The sequence below is a fragment of the Bombina bombina genome, chromosome 2 (genome assembly GCF_027579735.1).
Source record: "Bombina bombina isolate aBomBom1 chromosome 2, aBomBom1.pri, whole genome shotgun sequence".
In the NCBI taxonomy this organism is placed as follows: domain Eukaryota; kingdom Metazoa; phylum Chordata; class Amphibia; order Anura; family Bombinatoridae; genus Bombina; species Bombina bombina.
In genome coordinates, this window is record NC_069500.1 from 330,943,699 (window position 1) to 330,968,933 (window position 25,235).

The following is a 25,235-nucleotide window of genomic DNA, read 5'->3' on the forward strand; positions in this document are numbered from 1 at the left end:
TGGGCTAGATTACAAATGACACGCTAATTTTTTATTGTTCATGAGCTCCAACTCCGCTCAAGGTATAAAAATTGCGCTGTATTTAAAGTTGAAAGTAAAAAAGTTAGCGTGTGAGGAAACGCTATACGCATGAAACACTTAGGATGTAATAAAGTGTAATACTTTATTTCAATGTTTTATATGTGTTTTGTGAAATTTAACCCTTACACTTTACGCCAGGGGGCTGATTTATCAAGGCGTCAATCTCAACGCATTCACGATGGGCTATATGCTCGCCAAACATTGCTAGCGCGAATCTACAATCGACTGCCTTATTTATCAACAAGTCTGTCAACAACACGCTCGCCAAATCCGGCGCGATAAGCATCGGACTGTTGATAAATAAGAGTCATTGATGTTGCGGATTTCCTTATTTATCAAATGATCTACCCTGAATGGCTAAAAATGAAGACATTTCTTCTTATTCCAACTTTATTTATACCATTGTATATATATCTTTGCATATACTTGTGTATTTATATTTATATATATATATATATATATATATATACATATATATATATATATATATATATATATAGTATATATATATATATATATGTATATATATATATATGTAAATATATGTGTTATGTCTTCATTTCTTTCAAAAATATTTACATGTCCATCAATATATTTTGTTTATGTACACATAAGATCAGATGGACATGAAACATTTTTATTATACTTCATGATTCAGATGGTTCATTAATATCCTCCTTCCACGTTCAAAACATATCGCAAACATTTCTGTGTTTTTAGACTCCCATTGATTTTGATGGCATCCGTGGCCTCAGAGGTGGCGGTTTGAAGGATAGGTACGCTGTGCCGGAATAGTTGCCAGCGTACATGTTGAATGTTTGATAAATTGGTGAGGGGGTCAAATAGAGTCGAATGTGAAGGCGGATAATCAGTATTACGCTCGAATAACGCAAGCAACGATTTGCATCGGATTGATCTCACAGGAGCGTATATTATGTTTAACATTTCAACATTGATGCTGTGTTAACTACGGCGGATCAACTTGGCGTCTAATTTGACGTGGACTTCCAGCACATTAACAGTTGAAGCTTTGATAAATCGGCCCCCAGGTCTCAAGTTGCACTCATTTTTCTAGTACTATTTGGTCTTTCACTCACGCACAACCCATAACTTTCGCTTTGTAATATCAGTGCTATTTAACACGGTTGCAATATCCATTGAAAGTAATGAGTGCTTTAGAAGTTTAGACCAATGTCGGCTGTGCTAAATCTTCTCTGGTAATTCTGATTTATCAAGGACCCTTTTATATCAAGTTGCATGCTAATGGTAGCGTGGTCCAGCTATTATTTGTGTGGCTTGTAATCTAGAAATACATCTTAGCTCATAGTATTTTCACTTTTTGTATATATTGATTTTTATTCAATTTTTCACAATTCAAGGATACAATCAATGAAAACATATTGTTTGTAATATTATCCATCCTTACACAACATCAAAACATAAAATAAAACAACATAATAGACTTTTCGGTCAATGCTTCCAATCTCTAACAAGACATAGAATCTTCTATTATAATAAGCTTTAATCTCTTCCTATATTCTAGTAAGCGAAGGAACAGGGGTGGACGGAGGGCTCCTGAGCTTGTTTGCTTACGTTAAGAGGGTACAGTAGATGCTTTATACTGGTCCCAATAGAATTGCATACTATGGAAAAAAATTTTAGTTTCTGTTTTTTATAAAAGTCATACGTTTCTAAGAAGAATAACTCATCTGTTCTATTGATCCACATTTGTCTTGTGGGTTGTGTATTTAATTTCCACATTCTTGCTATAATAGATTTGGCGCTATTAAGAGCTATCTGAAAAACCGCCTGTCTTATTTTAAAGAATTTTCCAGGTTTCTGATTAAATAATGCATGGGATGCCTGCAGTGTATAACCTGTGCCAAACAAAAATTCACGCAATTTTTCCACTTCTCACCATATTGTGTTTAATTCTTTACAAGCCCACGAGATGTGTGTCATAGTGCCTATTTCCCCGCACCCACGCCAACATAAACCATGAGAATTTGGGTAGATGGTTTTCAATCTGTGCTTGTCAGAATCTTAAAATTAAGTTCTAAAATACTAGCTGACCCTGAAGCTTTATGAGTGCGATAAAACATTTGTTTCCAATATTTGGGTTCCAAGTGTGTGGGCAGCTCCTGATGCCATCTATCGACATATGTGGGCAGTGATATATTCTTCAGTTTACTTAATATTTTCCTTGCAATAGACAATGTACCTTTAATTGGTGTAGTGTTTAAACATAATTTTTCAAAATCAGTAAGTTGTCGTATGAGGTCGTCCCCATATGGAGAGGTGTGTACTAGGTGTGTCAATTGGGCATATTTTGACCAATTTGTAAAAATTCCTCCTGCTATGTTTTGCAACTCAGCTCTCGGTTTCAATTTGTTATTGTGGACCAATACGCAAAATGGTATTGAGTAACCAATCTCGCCACCTCCACTTTCTCCTATTTCTAGTCCTTTTTTAAATTCAGCGTTTACAAAAACAGGGGACAGTGGAGATTTTATAGAAGATAGACCCTTATAACTCTTTAACATTTTATCCCATTTTTTTAAATACCTGCCTCAATAGGGTTATTTTTTTGTATGATTGGTGGTCTATGCTTCCTAGCGATCCAGCACAATGCTCCTACCTGCTGCGCCTTTAAAAGCTGTGAATCAAATGAAACCCACGCTTTGGAATTAATCCCTGTGTGCCAAGTATTTTCACTTTTATATAATTATATTTAAAAATTATCTAGGGGTATCATGTTAATATGGTTTTTAAAATCCCCTCTAAGACTGGGGTAGCTGTATACTTGTAGTCTCACTGTTTAGGTTACTGCACTATTATTTTCCCTGTGCCTTCTATTTTCACCTTCACAGCTAAGACTTAACAAATAAATCTAATGGCCGAGAACAGTCAGGATCACCCCACTAAATTACACCAGCCTTTTTTTTTTAAATTGAACTGCAGGGACATCGTTCACATTGTTGATCTGTTTTGTGTTTTGAAATAACCTTCACATTGTTTTCAGCTGCTGAAGATGTAATAGAAACAACTCAATTTCCAACAAAATATGATCTAATAGAAGAGCACAAAATCAGTCTTAAAATGATTTCTGTTTAGTCATATAATCTCTATTAAGGTGTTTTCTCCCCTCATAATAGCACTTATTGTGCTTAAATATCAGATTTCACATAGACTTTTGTACAAAAAAATATTAATGTAACTTTATTTTGAACTGGATATTTGTAAGGGGACATTGAACTTGTAAGTCCTCTTTATTCATATATTGGACAGAATCCGCCATATGTTATTGGGGCAGATTTGCGCACAGGCTGTATGTTATGTTAATATGTTTAGGTGTTTTAGAACTGGTATTTTAGTTTACTTTATTAGCATAAGCTGTTTATTGCATGCCTTTCTACTAAAAGATACTGTTTCTCACAAGCCAATGCTTTTTCTAAATAAATAAATTAGAATTAATTAAAAAAATGACCATGTACCTATCAAGTGTTTTCCTTTATTGGGAGAATATACTAAAAGATAAAGGGGCATATGTATCAAGGTCTGGTGGACCTGATCCGACACTGCGGATCAGGTCCACCAGACCTCGCTGAATACGGCGAGCAATATGCTCGCCGTATTCAGCATTGCACCAGCAGCTCACAAGAGCTGCTGGTGCAACGCCGCCCCCTGCAGACTCGCGGCCAACAGGCCGCCAGCAGGGGGTGTCAATCAACCCGATCGTACTAGATCGGGTTGTATTGTGACGATGTGTGTCCGCCTGCTCAGAGCAGACGGACAGGGTTATGGAGCTTGATACATATGCCCCAATGTATATCATTTAAATGAATGGGTGGTATTTAAACACATCAAAATTGTGTTTTTAATTTCCTGAAAAAATAGTGAAGTAAAAGCTATTTGCATTTAAAGGTACCCTGTACACTAGATTTTTCTTTGCATAAATGTTTTGTAGATGATCCATTTAATAGCCCATAAAGGTATTTTTTTTTAAATGTATAATTTTGCTTATTTTTAAATAGCATTGTGCTGATTTTCACACTCCTAACCAAGCCCCAAAGTTTTAGAAGTAGACTTTTGTCTACCTACTCCAGCTTGCTCCTGTTTGTGTAAAGGGTCTTTTCATATGCAGGGGAGGGGGAAGTGTCTGCTCTTTTTGCTTTCCAGCCCATTGCATTGGGTGTCCCAGCCTAACCTTTTCAATAGTGCTAAACTGTGAGCTTCTAAGTAAGTTTTTAAAAGGTTTTATACTGGATTTTTAGATCAGTATCCGTGTATATTATTCTTTATAGTAGTGTCTATTACATGCAGTTATATGAAAATTGGTGCATACTGTCCCTTTAATCTGAAACTAATACAGCAGTATCAGGTGTGTATTTCCTACTAATATCATTGGCTAATAGGTGCTTTGTGCTAAGCTTCCTTCCAATGCTTACTGGCTGATGCTGTTTTTTTATATCAATAATAGAAACATTTTGAGTACAGCATCCCTTTAACGCTTACTTTATATGTAAATCTATGGGATACTAGGAGAAACGGCTGACAAGGTGAGAACGTTCCAGTTTCCCCAGCTTCATTGAAATGCCTAGCAATGTTCTACAGCCCATGAGATATTGAATTGCAAACATGGAGGTTTAATCAGTCTTTAAACTGGCGGAGAACAGGTTCCACAGTGCTCATGAATCTTTTAAAAAGAAAGGACAGACTTGCTGATATTGGCAAGTAAAATATTTATAATAATAAGTTTAGGTAAGGAATGTTTTCTATGGTTAGATTTTCAGTTGCAAAATGTACAGAGATGTTTTCTGATAATGCAATGCTATCAAACCAGGATGAAGAGATATGAACTGCAATCTGTTAATATGCAGCACATATAAATGTAATGCCCTAAGCGGTAATTTGCCTTGTTGTAGAGTAGCTTCTGTAATACCTTGTAACCCTGGGAAGTAATTCTTGAGACACACCTGACTGTCTGGCATTCTATTTGTCTGGCTGAAACACATGTGCTTGTGTATAAGTTCAAGAAAAATCATTTAATTTTGTATAAACTACCTTTTTTCAGAATATATCATTTTAATTCAGTATGTGTCTTTGTTTGTAGATCAAAATGCCACCAGCCTGAAAAAGCCCAACACTCATTGCAAAGGATTTAGGATTCATTTTGTGCTAGTTTTGAGGTTGAAACAGATCAAAACTTAGAGTCACAAAGGCTAAATACACAAGGATTCATTGTTTTTATACTATCTGTAATTTAACACTGGTATAATAAGTAAGAGGATAGTGTTGTTTAAAAATATTATTCAGAACAATCAGGAACATATTTTCTCTGGTGCATCTGAGAGATCGTCACCAGATATATAAATATCACCAGATAACTCGTTTTTTTTTATATATCACCAGTTTCAAACACAGTATCCAGAAAATGTAGACAAAATCTAAAACTGTATATTTCTGTTTTCTCATCAGGTTAAAGTGCCACAATAAATGCACCAAAGAGGCCCCTCCATGTCATTTACTAATCATACACAGAGGAGGTAAGTGACTAATTATAACAATGTAATATGGGTGCCTTAACTCGTGCGATCAGTTGCAAATAGTGATGCACCATAGTTTGCATATAGTTCTCCCCAACTCTTTCTATTTGCCACTCAAACTCATTATGCAAAACCAGAAGCAAAAATGAATGTCTAGCACAGAAAACTTCCATTTTTTAAATCACTTTTTAACCATATATATAGTCTGCTAGTTAAATAGTTGCAAATACAAATTAGTGGAAATAACACCTATATATTATAGTTGTCTGTGGTATAAATAAAACATATTGCAGTTATATCACATTAGGTTAGTTTACTTTATGCTTCTTTTTTAAAGGGACAGTAAACATTATTTCCCCCCCCATAATTGTGCAGCATGTGCACAGTCATTTACTACAATGAGATCCTCATCTTGTGAAAATAAAGATTTATGTATATTGATGCTCTCAGAAGTCCTCTGTTGTAATCCTCATAACGCTGCAATGGTGGTAATGTTTAAAACTCATTCAGGGTCAAGACGAGCGGGAACACATGGAAATGGAGTTCCTGCACTACTTTTGCAGGAGAAACTAAGTTCCCTCTGGACAGAGAACAGAAACACTTCTGTAAACACTGCTGCTACTGGTGGGAGGAGCTGGAGTACAGTCTGGTTAGATGGATAGTGAGATCCTCTAGTAATGTGCAACTCTGGGGTTATTTAGCTCCTCTCAACAGAAAAAGGACTATTGCACCTTAAGTGGGTGAGACTCTGTGACAGAGGAGGAGTCTCAAGCCCAAAGACAACCATTAATTGGTTTTAATTTTCTTTTATTAACCAAAGTGTATAGATTATCTATACTATAATCGTGTTTGTAACGCATCCGTTGCCGTCACCAGTTAAGCACACATCCTCAAAGGAATGTTGGCTGCATGAGGCAGCCAATAGAATGTTGGCTGTGCGCGCAGCCAAAACAATCCACTTGGATGCACCGAAGCTGCATCCAGGTTGATTACGAAAATGGCAGGGTGGTGAAAGAATCCACTGAAAACCTAACCGAAGGTTGGATGCAGGCATAGGCAAACGAAGCAGCATTAAGAAAAAAAAAAGCCTAACCGCCCGCACGAAGTATGAAAAAAATAAAACTAATCGCCTGCATGAAGTATTAACAAAAAAAAAAACCTAACCCGCCCGCACAAAGTATTAAAAAAAACCTAAATAACCACCCGCAAGAAGTATTAAGAAAAAAACAAACAACCGCCCGCACAAAGTATTAACAAAAAAAACTAACCCTTAAACCGCCAAACCCCTACAACAGAAACCACCTAACCCTTAAACCACCAAACCCCCACAATGCAAATAAATAAATTACAATATTAACCCCTAAACAAGCTAAACCCTACAACGCCAACTACCCTAATTATACTATTAACCCATAAACCGCCAACCCCCCACATAAAATAAACCTAAATTAACCTATTAACCCCTAAACCGCCAACCCCCCACATCGAAATAAACCTAATTAACCTATTAAACCCTAAACCCCCACATCACAATAAACCTAATTAACCTATTAATTCCTAACTGCCAACCCCCCACAATGCAAATACTAATTTAATTACTAAGGCCCCCTAACCTAAAACCCCCTAAATTAACCGCAATTACATAAACTAAGTTACAATTAAAATAAAAAAATCATAAAACCTAACATTAAATTATAAAGAATATATTTTTAAAATTACAAAAAATAAATTAAAAAAAATTCCAAAATTACTGAAAAAATAAACACAATTATCAAAAATAAAAAAATTAAACCTAATCCTTTGAAAATAAAAAACAAAAACAAAATAAAAACACCACATAATCTAAACTAAACTACCAATAGCCCTTAAAAAGGGCCTTTATGTAGGGCATTGCCCTATGTTAAACAGCTCTTTTACATTTAAAAAATACTAAGTCCCCCCCAACAGTAAATCATCCCCTACCACCAAACCCCCCCAAAATAAAAAAAAACCTAACACTAAGAAAAAGGCATTCAGCTATTTTACAAGCCCAATAAATCCCTAATCTAAAAAAAAAAAAAAAAAAAAAAAAAAAAAAAGAAGAAGCCTAAGTCTAAGCCCCAAATAGTTACTCACCACTCTCAGAAGTCCGGCGGGGAAGGTCTTCTTTCCAGGCGGTGCAGTCTTCTTGGAGGCGGCAATATCTTCTTCAGCACGGCAACCTCTTCTATCTTCATCCAGACCAAGCCGGTGCGGAGCAGAGGTGACCGCGGAACAGAAGAACGGCGACCGTGGAGCCATCGAGCGTGGAGATCCTCTTCGGACAATCGTCACCGCACACTGAAGATGCAATGCAAGGTACTCGTTTAAAATGGGGGTACCTTGCATTCCTATTGACTAAGATTTTGAAGTCAGCCGATTAGGGGGTGTTTTTATTTTGGGGGGATTTTTATTTTATAGTGGTATTAGTTTAGGTTTAATTTTTTTTATTTTGAATAGCTTTGTTTACTTTTTTCTGTAATTTTACATTTTTATTTTTTTTGTATTATTACCTCTTGGAGTTTATATATTTGTTTTAATTAGACTGCCCTCTGGGCAGGCTTATCGCCTAGTATACATATAAATACAGTGTGTGTGTGTGTGTATATAAGTTTGTTTTGTGTGTGTATAAAACAATAATAATGTTTGGTGGTGGAAGTCTTGGTGAGTTCCCACACTTTTTTTGTAGGGACTTGACCCCTGATCTCATTGTAGTAATTGATTATGCACAGTGTGTAACCAGGGGTCAAGTCCCTAAAAAAAAAGTGTGGGAACTCACCAAAACTTCCATCGTCCTCAAAATTAATATTGTTTATACACACAAACACACTTACATACACACCCTCACACACTGATATTAGTATGTATAGTAATATATACACTCTGGTAATGAAAGCAAATTAAAATCAACAAAGGGATCAAATTTTAATTTGTTTATTTAGGATTCAACTGATACTGAATACTGAGAAGCCAGATACACACTTTTTAGAACACATGTAGGGGCATTTGTACATTGAAATGAAACTGGGTGGGAATCTGCAGCAAATACATTATCTGCAGATAATCTGGCCAGGGTGTCCATACTTTGTTTTTAACTTACATGGTGCATAGCTATCTAGCTTCATTTCCTCACACCCTCCTTCCTCCCCTTCTCTTCTGTTCAGGGCAAGCTGAGAATTCAGTGTCTGACAGCAACGTCCAGACTCCTCCTCTGTCACAGAGTCTCACCCACTTTAAAGGGCAATAGTCATATTTCTGCTGAGGGGAGCTAAATAACCCCAGAGCAAGCCACACAGAAATGTAATCATCATGTGTTTCACACAGCATGGGGTGAGTCACACAACAGTACCACTGACAGGCTTGCATTTAGTATATTGTAGGAATTACCAGAGGATCTCACTATCCCTCTAACCAGACTGTGCTCCCAACTCCTCCCACTAGCAGCAGCAGGTGTTAACTGAAGTGTTTATGTTTCTCTGTACAGGGGGGGAACTTAGTTCCACCTGCAGAAATAGTGCAGGAGCTCCGTTCCCATGCGTTCCCGCTCGACTTGACCCCTGAGCGTAACAATTATCAGAAAACAATGTTTACTGTCCCTTTAACAGAAACCTTCTTGCTGTTGTTAAGACAGTGGTTAGGGTTACATCAGATCACTAAACATTTACATCAGCAAACAGTCATATCTTATTGATAGAAAGCACTTCCAGCTAACTGTAATTGTGTTAGAGTTTCCTCTTTTGCTGACCACTTTTATTTTATATCAAGCTTTAGTTCACAACAAGATTAAAAAAGCTAAACTATTTATACTTTAACTCATAATTTGAAATATTTTCAACACAAACTAATTTTTAGTGATATCTATGATTTGTGATATTTTATAAACCATTGCATGTACTCATATCATTACATTATACTATTATACCAATACATAATTCCCTCTTGTACAAGTAAAGGTATTTTGTATGTAATTGTTTTTGCTATGTACTGTATTCTCTTAATTTATTAATAGAGCACTCTGAAAAAATCCATTATAATACATTCGCTTTCTACATTTTAGTTTCATAAATAAATGGTGGTCACTTTAAATTTTTGTTATAGAATGCCATAATGTATTCTTTTTTAATTAGTCCCATTTACAACAGAAACTATTCACTTACTTAAATTATTTCTTTATTTTCTTTTTTTTTTTTTAATAATAATAAAATTATCCCTTTGATGCTAAAATGTGGTATAACGGCATATAGATGACGTTGTCACTCACAATGCATTTATTTGATGGATGAAGTGTCACAATTATTTCTGTTTAGATTACTTTCTATGTGGCCGTAATAGTTACTGCCAGTTGAAACACATTATAGATAACAGCTGGGTGTTTATAGTCTCTTCTTTAGATGATACATTTTTTGTGGGTGCTAGGTAATGTTGGCTTGTGCTAGTAATTATTTTCTTATCTGTTATTTATCATCATCATTTCATCTCAACTAAATTTACTCATTGGTCCTCCATATACCAAGCAGCAATAGCTGCTTTGGAGCCTAGGTGTTTCAGCTCGCCTGAAACAATAGTTAAGTAGCAGCAGTCTTAAGACCACTGGCTGCCTAACCTGTCTGCATTTAAATCATCCCCATTGACAGCCCCTGCTAGCGGCTGATTGGCTACCAACGAGCAAGGGGCGGCATTGCTTAAAGGGATACTAAACCCACATATTTTCTTTCATGATTCAGATAGCGCAGCAATTTTAAGCAACTTTCTAATTTACTTCTATTGTAAATTTTTCTTCATTCTCTTGCTCTCTTTATTTGAAAAAGCAGGAATCTAAGCTAAGGAGCCAGCCTATTTTTGGTTCAGCACCTTTCATAGCGCTTGCTGATTGGTGGGTACATTTAGCTACCAATCAGTGCAACCCAGGTGCTGAACTAAAAATGTACCACCTCCTAAGTTTACATTCTTGCTTTTTAAATAAAGATAGCAAGAGAACGAAGAAAAATGTATAATAGGAGTAAATGAGAAAGTTGCTTAAAATTGCATGCTCTGTCTGAATGATGAATTCAATCCCTTTAAGCATTGCTTGTGCAAAGTTAAATGCTGACCTAGAATAACTGGAGCCTATTGTTTGTACAATATCACATTCTAAATTAAGGATGCCCAACTGGCAGCCCATGGGACACATGTGGTTCTCTAGTTTTTGTGGCCCTCAAGAAAAACACAACTAAGAATGTTTGTTTTGTTTCTCCCAGAAAAAAATGTGCTTTGGGGACTTTTGGTGGGTAGGTTTTTTGCTTGAACTAGGACAGAATAGTAGATATAGGGCAGGGTTCACCAACCTTTCCGACCTCAGCGACCACTAAACTCACAACTTTGAATCCCATGGACCACTAACATGATTTTGTTTTTAAAAAGGTAGAAAACTCTATAATGTGTGAGTGTGTGTATATGTACTGTATGTGTGTATATATACAGTATATATAGAGCCATAGTTGTGGGATAAGCACTCTCACCTCCTCATTGACTGGCCAGGGTGTCAGGAACAATGGTTTTCAATACTACAAAATAGATCCGCACTCACTGGACTTTAAATAAGAAAACAGATAGAGCATGCAATTTTAAGCAACTTTCTAATTTACTCCTATTATCATTTTTTCTTTATTCTCTTGCTAACTTTATTTGAAAAGCAGGAAACGTAAGCTTAGAAGCCGGCCCATTTTTGGTTCAGAACCCTGGATAGTGCTTGCTGATTGGTGGCTTCAAAAATGGGCCAGCTTCTAAACTTACATTCCTGCTTTTCAAATAAAGTTAGCAAGAGAATAAATAAAAATTGATAATAGGAGTAAATTAGAAAGTGGCTTAAAATTGCATGCTCTATCTGAATCATAAAATAAAAAATTTGGGTTTAGTATCCCTTTAACGTGCAATATCTTTTTCAATGGGTTTTCATTTGTCTGCTCAGTCTGTGCTATAGTAAATACTTATAATTAATAAACACAGAGTAATAATGATCAATACTGCTTTTAGAACTTTACAAAGAATAAATTAGCTTTTATGTATCTGTTTTGTATTCCAAATACTTTGACAATGTCAGCTGTCTTCTTTTTTCTGTTTCACTTCAGCACGGTTAGTTCGGACAGAATCTGTACCATGTGACATCAACAACCCATTGCGGAAACCCCCAAGGTATTCAGACCTCCATATTAGCCAAACCCTACCTAAAACCAACAAAATTAATAAGGTAAGTCCCATTAAAACGCAACCCTTCTAGTACATGTTTTTTTTTATGTCAGAGAATAAAAATGTGTACGTCGTACAGCAGACGCTAAAATTAGTTTTAGATTGGTGTGCAGTCTAATGGATTCTATGCATAAGTCAGATATTTCATCTCATTTTATGTGGAAATGTTTTCTCTGCTACAGTATGTAAATGGATCTAAAACCACACTCACTCCTTCAGCATAAATATTAATGAGCATTAGTTTAAGATGATAAAATATTTTTGCATCCAAAAGTTAAATCTGTTTCATATATGTGCACTATGTGTCACAAGTGCAAACAAGCTTCACAGCACTATATTTTCAACAACAGTTTTTTATTCCAGAGTGTGAATCCAACAGCAACGTTTCGGGCTATAAACCCTTACTCATGCTATATGATATATTCATTACTCAATGCACTTATATTGCACACTAGTACCAGCAAGTTTCTTAATCACTTATTACAACATATCCACTAAACAAATTTCCTATATATGTATTTAAATGTGATTGGCTGATGGCTGTAACAGAAATGGAACAGAGAAATGGGGAAAAAACATTTTTTTTAGGAAAGGAAAAAGAAGATTCTGAGTAAGGGGCCAATATATTAATCCCCGAACGGCCCCTAATGTATCTGTTTCCGGACGAGCCTTTGTTTCCGGTTGATTGACACCCCCTGCTAGCGGCCGATTGGCCATGAATCTGCAGGGGCGGCATTGCACAAGCAGTTCACCAGAACTGCTTGTGCAATGTTAAATGCCAACAACGTATGCTGTTGGCATTCAGCGTTGTCTGGCGAACATGATCAGTGGATCATGTCCACCAGGCATTGATAAATCGGCCTCTAAGTGTAATTGTATTGTCTTTTATTATATGTTTGATTAGTCAGTTCTACAGTAATTCATAGTACTTTAAAGAAACCCAAAGTATAACTATAATGCACATCATAGTAAACACTTATTCATTAGCAGAATGTCTTAGGAAGGAGTTGTGCCTGTTTGTGGGTCCTATAGACCTTATAATTCTTTATTAACAGGCTGAAGATAGACTACAGGACTTGTTACAGAGGCTTTCAAATGTGCCTAAAACTACTTACTGTTAACTAGCTTTTCTTTCTTCAGTTCAGACTTCTGCATGTTAGCCTAATAAGGGCTAGATTACGAGCAGCGCTTTAAGGGTTGCGTGCAATCTAAATCAGTTTTTTTCTTGTCTTTTTGCGTACAACGGAAATAGCGCACGAATTATGAGTTGAAAGTAAACGTATTCGCTCGAACACAATCGTGATTTGCACTTGATGGATTAGAGGTTTAGAGAGGAGCGCCAGTTAAGTCATAGGAACTAAGCCCTCACTAAAAGGGTTTTATTCGTTCTAGTGTGAATATACTTTTCACACATACACACCAGACCTTGACTTAACTGGCGCTCCTCTCTAAACCTCTCTTACAATAGTATTTCCCCTGTGGGTAGTGGGGGCCCACCTTAGATAGGAGCAATAGGTCCTTTAAGCGCTGTGAGTGCAACACATACTTGATGGATTAGCGCAGATTGAGAAAAAAGTTGCACTAAACACAACATAGATACAATGAAAAGTACATTTACACTCATATAAACGCTATCTAATAAAAAATCTTTAAAACATTTTTTTAAAAGTTATAAGGGCTCAATGATATATGGTATTATATGCATACATACACATGTCTTAATATGTGTATGTATGCAAACACACACACATATATATATATTTAGCAAATGTTACTCCATTCCTCCAGAACAGACCACTGCACTCACCAGATTTAGTAAAGTTGAAATATCACCTTTATTCAAGTACAAAGTTAAAACCACATATTCTCAAACGTTTTGGAACCTGCTGGCACCTTGTTCACTGGGACATCAAGTGCAAAAAATGTTGTGTTCTCACCAATTATCAATTCCACATCCCTATATATACCCATAGTGCTATTTAACCGGAATGAGAGCCAATGAATACGGACCATGTTAATTGTTATGTCACTTCCTCTATGTAAAACATTTATTATTAGTCATTATTATATAAATATTAATTATCTTATTGTGGACAAACCTCCTTAGCAAAATATTAAGATGGCCCTCATATTACCCAAATACCGCAAAAACAGTGTAGTGAATTAAAACCATATGTTGATGACTACCAGATCGCAACATCAGAGTGCTCCATGCAACGCATCAGGGGTAGGAACGCCCTCTCATAACAAAAAGCCACATTGCTAATTATATTAACCAATCAAATTACGAGACGTCTCCAACATGTCATCAGAAGCGTAAAACGGCACTCCCACTGTCTGATGCGATCATAGCATCAACAACAAACCTAATGCTGTATGCAAACTAGGTTATAATTAAAAAAACACAAATTGACAGGATATTATCTAACTAAGCTCAACCGCTAGAATACAACAAGCAACATGTCTCCAAATGTATGGTAGAACACTATGGCTATTATAGCATGACAGCTACTGTGGAAACTGTGCAAATCCAGGGCAGAATATCACTAAAAGGCATTATACATAGTTCATCAGGATAAGACAGTCTATCACAGTTATTACAGCAGAGTATGGCAGGCATCCATAGATTATAAGATGTAGAAGCTCATACATGCAATCACCATTCCAAACGTGTATCCCATATTGACCAGTCCAGACAGACAAGATGTTATTAGTCACTCATCAGAGTAGGGAAAACTACTTAACATAGTTGACACAGTAACGTATAGCAGAGTAGGGTAAACTACTTAACATAGTGGGTACCGTATAGCAGACATCCTCGGCATAAAGGGACTGCCCCCAATCCGGGAGTGGATCTTGTGGGGGGCAGATTTTCTTTTTTGCTCAGGCTTGGGTTCGAGATGTTTCGGATCCCTGGGTGGTGAACATCGTATCCCAGGGTTACAAGCTAGAGTTCAGGACTTATCCCAGGGGCTGGTTTCTACTCTCCAGGTTATACGTAAACTAGATAAAGAGAGAGGCGTTCTTGTGTTGTGTCCACGATCTTTCCGATATGGGAGTAATAGTTCCTGTTCCTTTTCAGGAGCAGGGTCTGGGTTTTTATTCCAATCTGTTCGTAGTTCCCAAAAGAGAGGGAACATTTCGTCCTATTCTAGTTTTCAAGAGTGTGAACAAGTTTCTCAGAGTTCCGTCTTTCAAGATGAAGACTGTTCGTTCTATTCTTCCTTTAGTTCAGGAGGGTCAGTTCATGACCACAGTGGATTTAAAGGATACGTATCTGCATTTTCCTATCCACAAGGATTATCACAAGTTTTTAAGATTTGCATTTCTGGACAAACATTTTCAGTTTGTGGCCTTTCCATTTGGTCTTGCTACGGCTCCCAGGATTTTTTCGAAGGTTCTGGGAACATTTTTGGCAGTTCTTTGGTTACAGGGTTTTGCAGTGGCGCCTTATCTGGACGATTTTTCTGGTTCAGGCGCCATCTCTTCAACAAGCAAGCTCCCTCACAGAGATATTGTTATCTTTTCTGCGCTCCCATGGTTGGAAGGTGAATTTAGGAAAAAACAAAATTTATGCTTACCTGATAAATTCCTTTCTCCTGTAGTGTGGTCAGTCCATGGGTCATCATTACTTCTGGGATATTAACTCCTCCCCAACAGGAAGTGCAAGAGGATTCACCCAGCAGAGCTGCTATATAGCTCCTCCCCTCTACGCCACCTCCAGTCATTCGACCAAGGACCAACGAGAAAGGAGAAGCCAAAGGGTGTAGTGGTGACTGGAGTATAATTCAATTTTTTTTTACCTGCCATAAAAAACAGGGCAGGCCGTGGACTGACCACACTACAGGAGAAAGGAATTTATCAGGTAAGCATAAATTTTGTTTTATCCTGTTAAGTGTGGTCAGTCCACGGGTCATCATTACTTCTGGGATACCAATACCAAAGCTAAAGTACACAGATGACGGGAGGGACAGGCAGGCTCTTTATACGGAAGGAACCACTGCCTGAAGAACCTTTCTCCCAAAAACAGCCTCAGAAGAAGCAAAAGTGTCAAATTTGTAAAATTTGGAAAAAGTATGAAGAGAAGACCAAGTTGCAGCCTTGCAAATCTGTTCAACAGAAGCCTCATTCTTAAAGGCCCAAGTGGAAGCCACATCTCTAGTAGAATGTGCTGTAATTCTTTCAGGAGGCTGCTGTCCAGCAGTCTCATAGGCTAACCGAATTATGCTACGAAGCCAAAAAGAGAGAGAGGTAGCCGAAGCTTTTTGACCTCTCCTCTGACCAGAATAAACGACAAACAGGGAAGACGTTTGTCGAAAATCCTTAGTTGCCTGTAGATAAAATTTCAGGGCACGGACTACATCCAGATTGTGTAGCAGACGTTCCTTCTTCGAAGAAGGATTAGGACACAAAGATGGAACCACAATCTCTTGATTGATATTCCTGTTAGTGACCACCTTAGGTAGGAACCCAGGTTTAGTACGCAGAACTACCTTGTCTGAATGAAAAATCAGATAAGGAGAATCACAATGTAAAGCGGATAACTCAGAGACTCTTCGAGCCGAGGAAATCGCCATTAAAAATAGAACTTTCCAAGATAACAGCTTGATATCAATGGAATGAAGGGGTTCAAACGGAACACCCTGTAAAACATTAAGAACTAAGTTCAAACTCCATGGTGGAGCAACAGTTTTAAACACAGGCTTGATCCTAGCTAAAGCCTGACAAAAAGCTTGAACGTCCGGAACTTCTGACAGACGTTTGTGTAAAAGAATGGACAGAGCTGAAATCTGTCCCTTTAAGGAACTAGCGGATAAACCCTTTTCTAAACCTTCTTGTAGAAAAGACAATATCCTCGGAATCCTAACCTTACTCCATGAGTAACTCTTGGATTCGCACCAATATAAGTATTTGCGCCATATCTTATGGTAAATCTTTCTGGTAACAGGCTTCCTAGCCTGTATTAAGGTATCAATAACTGACTCAGAAAAACCACGTTTTGATAAAATCAAGCGTTCAATTTCCAAGCAGTCAGCTTCAGAGAAATTAGATTTTGATGTTTGAAGGGACCCTGCATCAGAAGGTCCTGTTTCAGAGGTAGAGACCAAGGTGGACAGGATGACATGTCCACTAGATCTGCATACCAAGTCCTGCGTGGCCATGCAGGCGCTATTAGAATCACTGATGCTCTCTCCTGTTTGATTCTGGCAATCAATCGAGGAAGCATCGGGAAGGGTGGAAACACATAAGCCATCCCGAAGGTCCAAGGTGCTGTCAAAGCATCTATCAGAACCGCTCCCGGATCCCTGGATCTGGACCCGTAACGAGGAAGCTTGGCATTCTGTCGAGACGCCATGAGATCTATCTCTGGTTTGCCCCAACGTCGAAGTATTTGGGCAAAGACCTCCGGATGAAGTTCCCACTCCCCCGGATGAAAAGTCTGACGACTTAAGAAATCCGCCTCCCAGTTCTCCACTCCCGGGATGTGGATTGCTGACAGGTGGCAAGAGTGAGACTCTGCCCAGCGAATTATCTTTGATACTTCCATCATTGCTAGGGAGCTTCTTGTCCCTCCCTGATGGTTGATGTAAGCTACAGTCGTGATGTTGTCCGACTGAAACCTGATGAACCCCCGAGTTGTTAACTGGGGCCAAGCCAGAAGGGCATTGAGAACTGCTCTCAATTCCAGAATGTTTATTGGTAGGAGACTCTCCTCCTGATTCCATTGTCCCTGAGCCTTCAGAGAATTCCAGACAGCACCCCAACCTAGTAGGCTGGCGTCTGTTGTTACAAATGTCCAGTCCGGCCTGCTGAATGGCATCCCCCTGGACAGATGTGGCCGAGAAAGCCACCATAGAAGAGAATTTCTGGTCTCTTGATCCAGATTCAGAGTAGGGGACAAGTCTGAGTAATCCCCATTCCAATGACTTAGCATGCACAATTGCAGCGGTCTAAGATGTAGGCGTGCAAAGGGTACTATGTCCATTGCCGCTACCATTAAGCCGATCACCTCCATGCATTGAGCTACTGACGGGTGTTGAATGGAATGAAGGACACGGCACGCATTTTGAAGCTTTGTTAACCTGTCTTCTGTCAGGTAAATCTTCATTTCTACAGAATCTATAAGAGTCCCCAAGAAGGGAACTCTTGTGAGTGGAAAGAGAGAACTCTTCTTTTCGTTCACCTTCCATCCATGCGACCTTAGAAATGCCAGTACTAACTCTGTATGAGACTTGGCAGTTTGAAAGCTTGAAGCTTGTATCAGAATGTCGTCTAGGTACGGAGCTACCGAAATTCCTCGCAGTCTTAGTACCGCCAGAAGAGCACCCAGAACATTTGTGAAGATTCTTGGAGCCGTAGCCAATCCGAATGGAAGAGCTACAAACTGGTAATGCCTGTCTAGAAAGGCAAACCTTAGATACCGGTAATGATCTTTGTGAATCGGTATGTGAAGGTAAGCATCCTTTAAATCCACTGTGGTCATGTACTGGCCCTTTTGGATCATGGGTAAAATTGTCCGAATAGTTTCCATTTTGAACGATGGAACTCTTAGGAATTTGTTTAGGATCTTTAAATCCAAGATTGGCCTGAAAGCTCCCTCTTTTTTGGGAACCACAAACAGATTTGAGTAAAACCCTTGTCCTTGTTCCGACCGCAGAACCGGATGGATCACTCCCATTAATAAAAGATCTTGTACGCAGCGTAGAAACGCCTCTTTCTTTATTTGGTTTGTTGACAACCTTGACAGATGAAATCTCCCTCTTGGAGTCCAGAAGGTATCCCTGAGATATGATCTCTAACGCCCAGGGATCCTGGACATCTCTTGCCCAAGCCTGGGCGAAGAGAGAAAGTCTGCCCCCCACTAGATCCGTTCCCGGATCGGGGGCCCTCGATTCATGCTGTCTTAGGGGCAGCAGCAGGTTTCCTGGCCTGCTTGCCCTTGTTCCAGGACTGGTTAGGTCTCCAGCCTTGTCTGTAGCGAGCAACAGCTCCTTCCTGTTTTGGTGCAGAGGAAGTTGATGCTGCTCCTGCTTTGAAATTACGAAAGGAACGAAAATTAGACTGTCTAGCCTTAGGTTTGGCTCTGTCTTGAGGCAGGGCATGGCCTTTACCTCCTGTAATGTCAGCGATAATTTCTTTCAAACCAGGCCCGAATAAGGTCTGCCCTTTGAAAGGAATATTAAGCAATTTAGATTTAGAAGTAACATCAGCTGACAAGGATTTTAGCCACAGTGCTCTGCGCGCCTGAATGGCGAATCCGGAATTCTTAGCCGTAAGTTTAGTTAAATGTACTACGGCATCCGAAATAAATGAGTTAGCTAACTTAAGGGCTTTAAGCTTGTGTGTAATCTCATCTAATGGAGCTGATTCAAGTGTCTCTTCCAGAGACTCAAACCAAAATGCTGCTGCAGCCGTGACAGGCGCAATGCATGCAAGAGGTTGCAATATAAAACCTTGTTGAACAAACATTTTCTTAAGGTAACCCTCTAACTTTTTATCCATTGGATCTGAAAAGGCACAGCTATCCTCCACCGGGATAGTGGTACGCTTAGCTAAAGTAGAAACTGCTCCCTCCACCTTAGGGACCGTTTGCCATAAGTCCCGTGTGGTGGCGTCTATTGGAAACATCTTTCTAAATATTGGAGGGGGTGAGAATGGCACACCGGGTCTATCCCACTCCTTAGTAACAATTTCAGTAAGTCTCTTAGGTATAGGAAAAACGTCAGTACTCGACGGTACCGCAAAATATTTATCCAACCTACACAATTTCTCTGGTATTGCAACTGTGTTACAATCATTCAGAGCCGCTAACACCTCCCCTAGTAATACACGGAGGTTTTCCAGCTTAAATTTAAAATTTGAAATATCTGAATCCAGTCTGTTTGGATCAGAACCGTCACCCGCAGAATGAAGCTCTCCGTCCTCATGTTCTGCAAGTTGTGACGCAGTGTCTGACATGGCCCTAATATTATCAGCGCACTCTGTTCTCACCCCAGAGTGATCACGCTTACCTCTTAGTTCTGGTAATTTAGCCAAAACTTCAGTCATAACAGTAGCCATATCCTGTAATGTGATTTGTAATGGCCGCCCAGATGTACTCGGCGCTACAATATCACGCACCTCCCGAGCGGGAGATGCAGGTACTGACACGTGAGGCGAGTTAGTCGGCATAACTCTCCCCTCGTTGTTTGGTGAAATATGTTCAATTTGTACAGATTGACTTTTATTTAAAGTAGCATCAATACAGTTAGTACATAAATTTCTATTGGGCTCCACTTTGGCTATAGCACATATAGCACAGATATCTTCCTCTGAATCAGACATGTTTAACACACTAGCAAACAAACTAGCAACTTGGAAATATTTTTCAAGTAATTTACTATAATATGAAAACGTACTGTGCCTTTAAGAAGCACAGAAAAAGTTATGACAGTTGAAAATTGATAAACTGAAAAGTTATAGCATCAAATCTTTGTAAAAACCACACTTTTAGCCAAGGATTGCTCCCATTAGCAAAGGATAACTAACCCTGATAGCAGAAAAAAAGTACAGAAATAAACGTTTTTTTATCACAGTCAACTACAATCTCACAGCTCTGCTGTGAGTGATTACCTCCCTCAAAACAAGTTTTGAAGACCCCTGAGTTCTGTAGAGATGAACCGGATCATGCAGGGAAGACAATAAACTTCTGACTGAATTTTTTGATGCGTAGCAAAAGCGCCAAAAAAGGCCCCTCCCCCTCATACACAACAGTGAGAGAGATCAGTAAACTGTCATAAATTAAATAAAAACGACTGCCAAGTGGAAAAATAGTGCCCAAAACATTTTTTCACCCAGTACCTCAGAAAATTAAACGATTTTACATGCCAGCAAAAAACGTTTAACATAAATAAATTAAGTGTTATTAAAAAGCCTGTTGCTAGTCCCTGCAAATTAGGCTAAAGTCTTATGCATACAGTATAATTCCAGTGAAGTGCCATTCCCCAGAATACTGAAGTGTAAAATATACATACATGACAGCCTGATACCAGTTGCTGCTACTGCATTTAAGGCTGAGTTTACATTATATCGGTATGGCATAATTTTCTCATCAATTCCATTGTCAGAAAATAATAAGCTGCTACATACCTCTTGCAGATTAATCTGCCCGCTGTCCCCTGATCTGAAGTTTACCTCTCCTCAGATGGCCGAGAAACAGCAATATGATCTTAACTACGCCGGCTAAAATCATAGAAAAAAACTCAGGTAGATTCTTCTTCAAATTCTACCAGAGAAGGAATAACACACTCCGGTGCTATTATAAAATAACAAACTTTTGATTGAAGGTATAAAACTAAGTATAATCACCACAGTCCTCTCACACATCCTATCTATTCGTTGGGTGCAAGAGAATTACTGGGGGTGACGTAGAGGGGAGGAGCTATATAGCAGCTCTGCTGGGTGAATGCTCTTGCACTTCCTGTTGGGGAGGAGTTAATATCCCAGAAGTAATGATGACCCGTGGACTGACCACACTTAACAGGAGAAAGTTCCTTGATTCCGGCTACAGGAGTGGTATTTTTGGGAACAATAATAGATTCCCTAGAAATTAAGTTTTTTCTGAAAGAGGCCAGAAAATCAAAGATCTTCAATCCTTGTCTTATTCTTCAGGCCTTTCCTTGGCCATCAGTAGCTCAGTGTATGGAGGTTATTGATCTGATGGTGTCAGTTATAGACATCATTCCGTTTGCTTGGTTCCATCTCAGGCCTCTGCAGTTGTGCATGCTCAGACAATGGAAAGGGGATTATACTGATCTGTCTCCACGTATTGTTTTTCAGGAGATAAGAAACTCTTTTCTGTGGTGGTTTTCCCAGGATCTTCTCTGGGAACTTGCTTCCGCAGACCTACCTGGGTGATTGTGACCATGGATGCCAGTCTTGGGATAGGGAGCTGTCTGGGGTTCATTAATGGCTCAGAGTCTTTGGACTCGGGAGGAGTCGGTTCTTCCTATAAATATTCTAGAGCTGAGGGCAATCTTCAATGCTCTTCTGGCCTGGCCTCAGTTACCTTCAGTCCAGTTTATCAGATTTCAGTTGGACAACATAACGTTCGTGGCTTACATCAATCATCAGGGGATGGCTCGGAGTTCCTTGGCCATGACAAAGGTAGCCAGGATTATTCAGTGGGCAGAGTCCCACAATTGTTGTCTATCTGCGATCCACATTCCAGGGGTGGACAATTGGGAAGCGGATTTTCTAAGCCGACAGACTTTTCATCCAGGGGAGTGGGTACTCCATCCGGAGGTATTTTCTAACTTGATTCTCAAGTGGGGGCAGCCGGAGCTGGATCTCATGGCATCTCATAAGAATGCCAAGCTTCTAAGGTATAAGTCACGGTCTTGAGATCCTAAAGCTGTACTGCTAGATGCTCTGGCCGTTCCTTGGAACTTCAGTCTAGCATATGTTTTTCCTCCGTTCGCTCTCCTTTCACAGGTTATTGCTCGAATCAGACAGGAGAGGGCATCGGTGATTCTCATTGTCCCAGCGTGGCCTCGCAGAATCTGGTATGCGGATCTGGTGAAGATGTCATCTCTTCCACCTTGTAGTCTTCCGTTACAGAAGAGCCTTCTACTTCAGGGGCCCTTCCTTTATCCAAATCTCATTTCTCTGAAGCTGACTGGACATTGAATGCTTGATATTATCTAAGCGTGGTTTTTCTAAATCAGTTATTGAAGCTATAATTCAGGCTCGTAAGCCTATGTCTAGAAAGATTTATTATAAGATTTGGCGTATATATTGGTATGATTCCAGAGGTTTTTCTTGGAATAGAGTTAAAATTCCTAGGATTTTGTCTTTTCTCCAAGAGGGTTTGGAGAAGGGGTTATCTGCTAGTACCTTGAGGGGTCAAATATCTGCTTTATCTATTTTGTTGCATAAACGTCTGGCAGCTATGCCAGATGTTAAGTCTTTTTGCCAGGTTCTGGTTAGAGTCAGGCCTAGGTTTAAATTTGCTACTCCTCTGTGGAGTCTGAATTTGGTTCTTAGAATTCTTCAAGATGCTCCTTTTGAACCTATGCTTTCTTTGGATATTAAGTGTTTATTCTGGAAAGTTTTGTTTTTGGTTGCTATTTCTTCTGCTCGAAGAGTTTCGGAGCTTTCAGCTTTGCAGTATAAATCTCTTTTCCTTATTTTTCATTCTGATTATGTAGTTCTGCGTACTGCCTTAGTTTTTCTTCCTAAGTTGGTTTTGGATGGGAGTATTAATCAAGAGATTGTTGTTCCTTCCTTGTGTCCTGATCCTTCTTCTCATAAGGAACGTTTGTTGCACAATCTAGATGTGGTACATGCTTTAAAGTTTTATTTACAGGCAACTAAGGATTTTCATCAGTCTTCTTTCTTCTCTTTTTTTTTTGTTGAGGATTATTTTTCGCTTGGCTTATGAGACTGCTGGACGGCAGCCTCCTGAGAGAATCACGGCTCTTTCTACCAGGGCTATTTCTTCTTCTTGGGCTTTTAATAATGGAGCTTCTATGGAACAGATTTTCAGGGCTGCTACTTGGTCATCCTTACACACTTTTTCAATATTTTACCAATTTGATACTTTTGCTTCAGCTGAGGCTTCTTTTGGGAGAAAGGTTCTTCAAGCAGTGGTGCCTTCGGTTTTGTTTAAATGTCTTGTCCCTCCCTTATCATCTGTGTCCTCTAGCTTGGGTATTGATTCCCACTAGTAATTGATGATTCCGTGGACTCACCATACCTTAGGAAAGAAAACATAATTTATGCTTCAAAAAGAGAAGAGAGAGAAGAGGCGCCAAATGGTGTGTATCGTTTTGAATTCAGTAGGCCTTGCCCCCAAATAAAAACTACTTACAAAATTTCCAGCACTTGAGAAGTGCCACAAATGCCTTCTGAACTGTTAGCAGCCGTCCAGCTAGCTGATATGTATCAGAATTGCTTCTATACTGTGCTGTTCAAGACAAAAAACACAAAAGTGCCACAATAGTGTGTATCAGTGTGATCATTTGATATAGCGCAACAAATGAAATATACTCACAAGATGTAGGGCACTTGAGAAGTGCCACAAAAGCCTCCTGGACACTTGTCAGCTGTCCAGCTCACTGATAGAATCGATATCCCCTTGGTTCACTTGTTCAGCTCACAAACGAACTCTAATGTAGCACACTAGAATCTCCCTGCAGCTCAATATTCGGATGAGTGCAAGTATGGCTACCAGTGTTGGATGTGCAAAGTTGCTAAAAATTGCCGTGCTACTAGTACTGGTTAGTTAAAAATAGAAATTTATTAAAAACAATGTTACACTACGCGTTTCCCGGTTACTCAGACCGCTTCCTCAGGTGTAATTCCAGATACAAAGTAGCAAAATTTTATAGCCCATTATCGGCGTCTAACCCGACCCAGGGCGCATGCGTGAGCAACTAAAGAAACATTAGCCAATCAGTGCCTTAGTTGAGTTCCTCTCTAATATAATTGGTTCTCTCTTAGGGGCTTGGCCAATGACGTGCCCGCTATCTGATGTGTAATGTTTGTCATCGGCACTCGTGTCAGTTTTTAAACTGACAGTTAAACTTATCGTAGGTATTACAATACCAGAGTGGTACATTTTTATTATAATATTGCCTACTTTGGCACCAATTTACTAAAGTTAGTTGATCAAGCATTTACAAATAATATAAAATATTTTATAATAATAATATATAGAAACAATATCACCATGCATATGTTTGTGTTGTGGCTCATTTATAAACCTCTATATGTATTATCTGATTTTAATGTCGCTGTAATCGGACAGATCCACATATACTTGTGACTAAACTGATGATAGGTTGATATTGGTAATACTCTTAAAAATTGGCATTAATCTTGATGAAAAATGTATATATAAAATATTGATAATAATATATAACTTAAATGTATATTAATCTCGAATATGATCCAAATACAAATGATATATAACGAATAAGTTATAACTTGACTGTTGTTGCGAATGACCTATACTGCAGCTGTTGATGTATAGGTCCTATATCTTAATTGAAAGCAGCCATGTCTATATTTTCGTTTAAGCCATAGGGTTGGAGAGTCTTGAGCTTCCAAATCCAAAATGTCTCTCTCTGCCTTAGATGGGTTAACCTATTCCTACCCCATTTGGGAGCAATCTGTTCTAAAGGAAAAATGTTAAATAAATCAGTTTGTCCATCATGACAGTTTTTACTGTGTCTTGGGACACTATGATTGGCCACCCCATTTTTTATATTTCTATTGTGTTCCCCCCATCTCTTCTTTAGGGGTCTTGAGGACCTACCAATATACTGAATTCCACATTGACACTCAAGGAGATATACCACATAACTTGAATCACAAGTGAAT

At 38.8% G+C, this 25,235-nt stretch overlaps 1 protein-coding gene across 1 annotated transcript in view; it reads left to right on the forward strand.

The window, feature by feature from the left end:
• The window catches only part of KSR2 (kinase suppressor of ras 2), a 1,182,068-nt gene that overhangs the window by 748,364 nt on the left and 408,469 nt on the right, over window positions 1-25,235 (forward strand). The window contains exons 8-10 of the mRNA XM_053701684.1: window positions 5,560-5,627; window positions 6,373-6,377; window positions 11,725-11,871. Coding sequence (XP_053557659.1) covers window positions 5,560-5,627; window positions 6,373-6,377; window positions 11,725-11,871 — 220 coding nt within the window. The remainder of the gene's footprint in view (window positions 1-5,559; window positions 5,628-6,372; window positions 6,378-11,724; window positions 11,872-25,235) is intronic.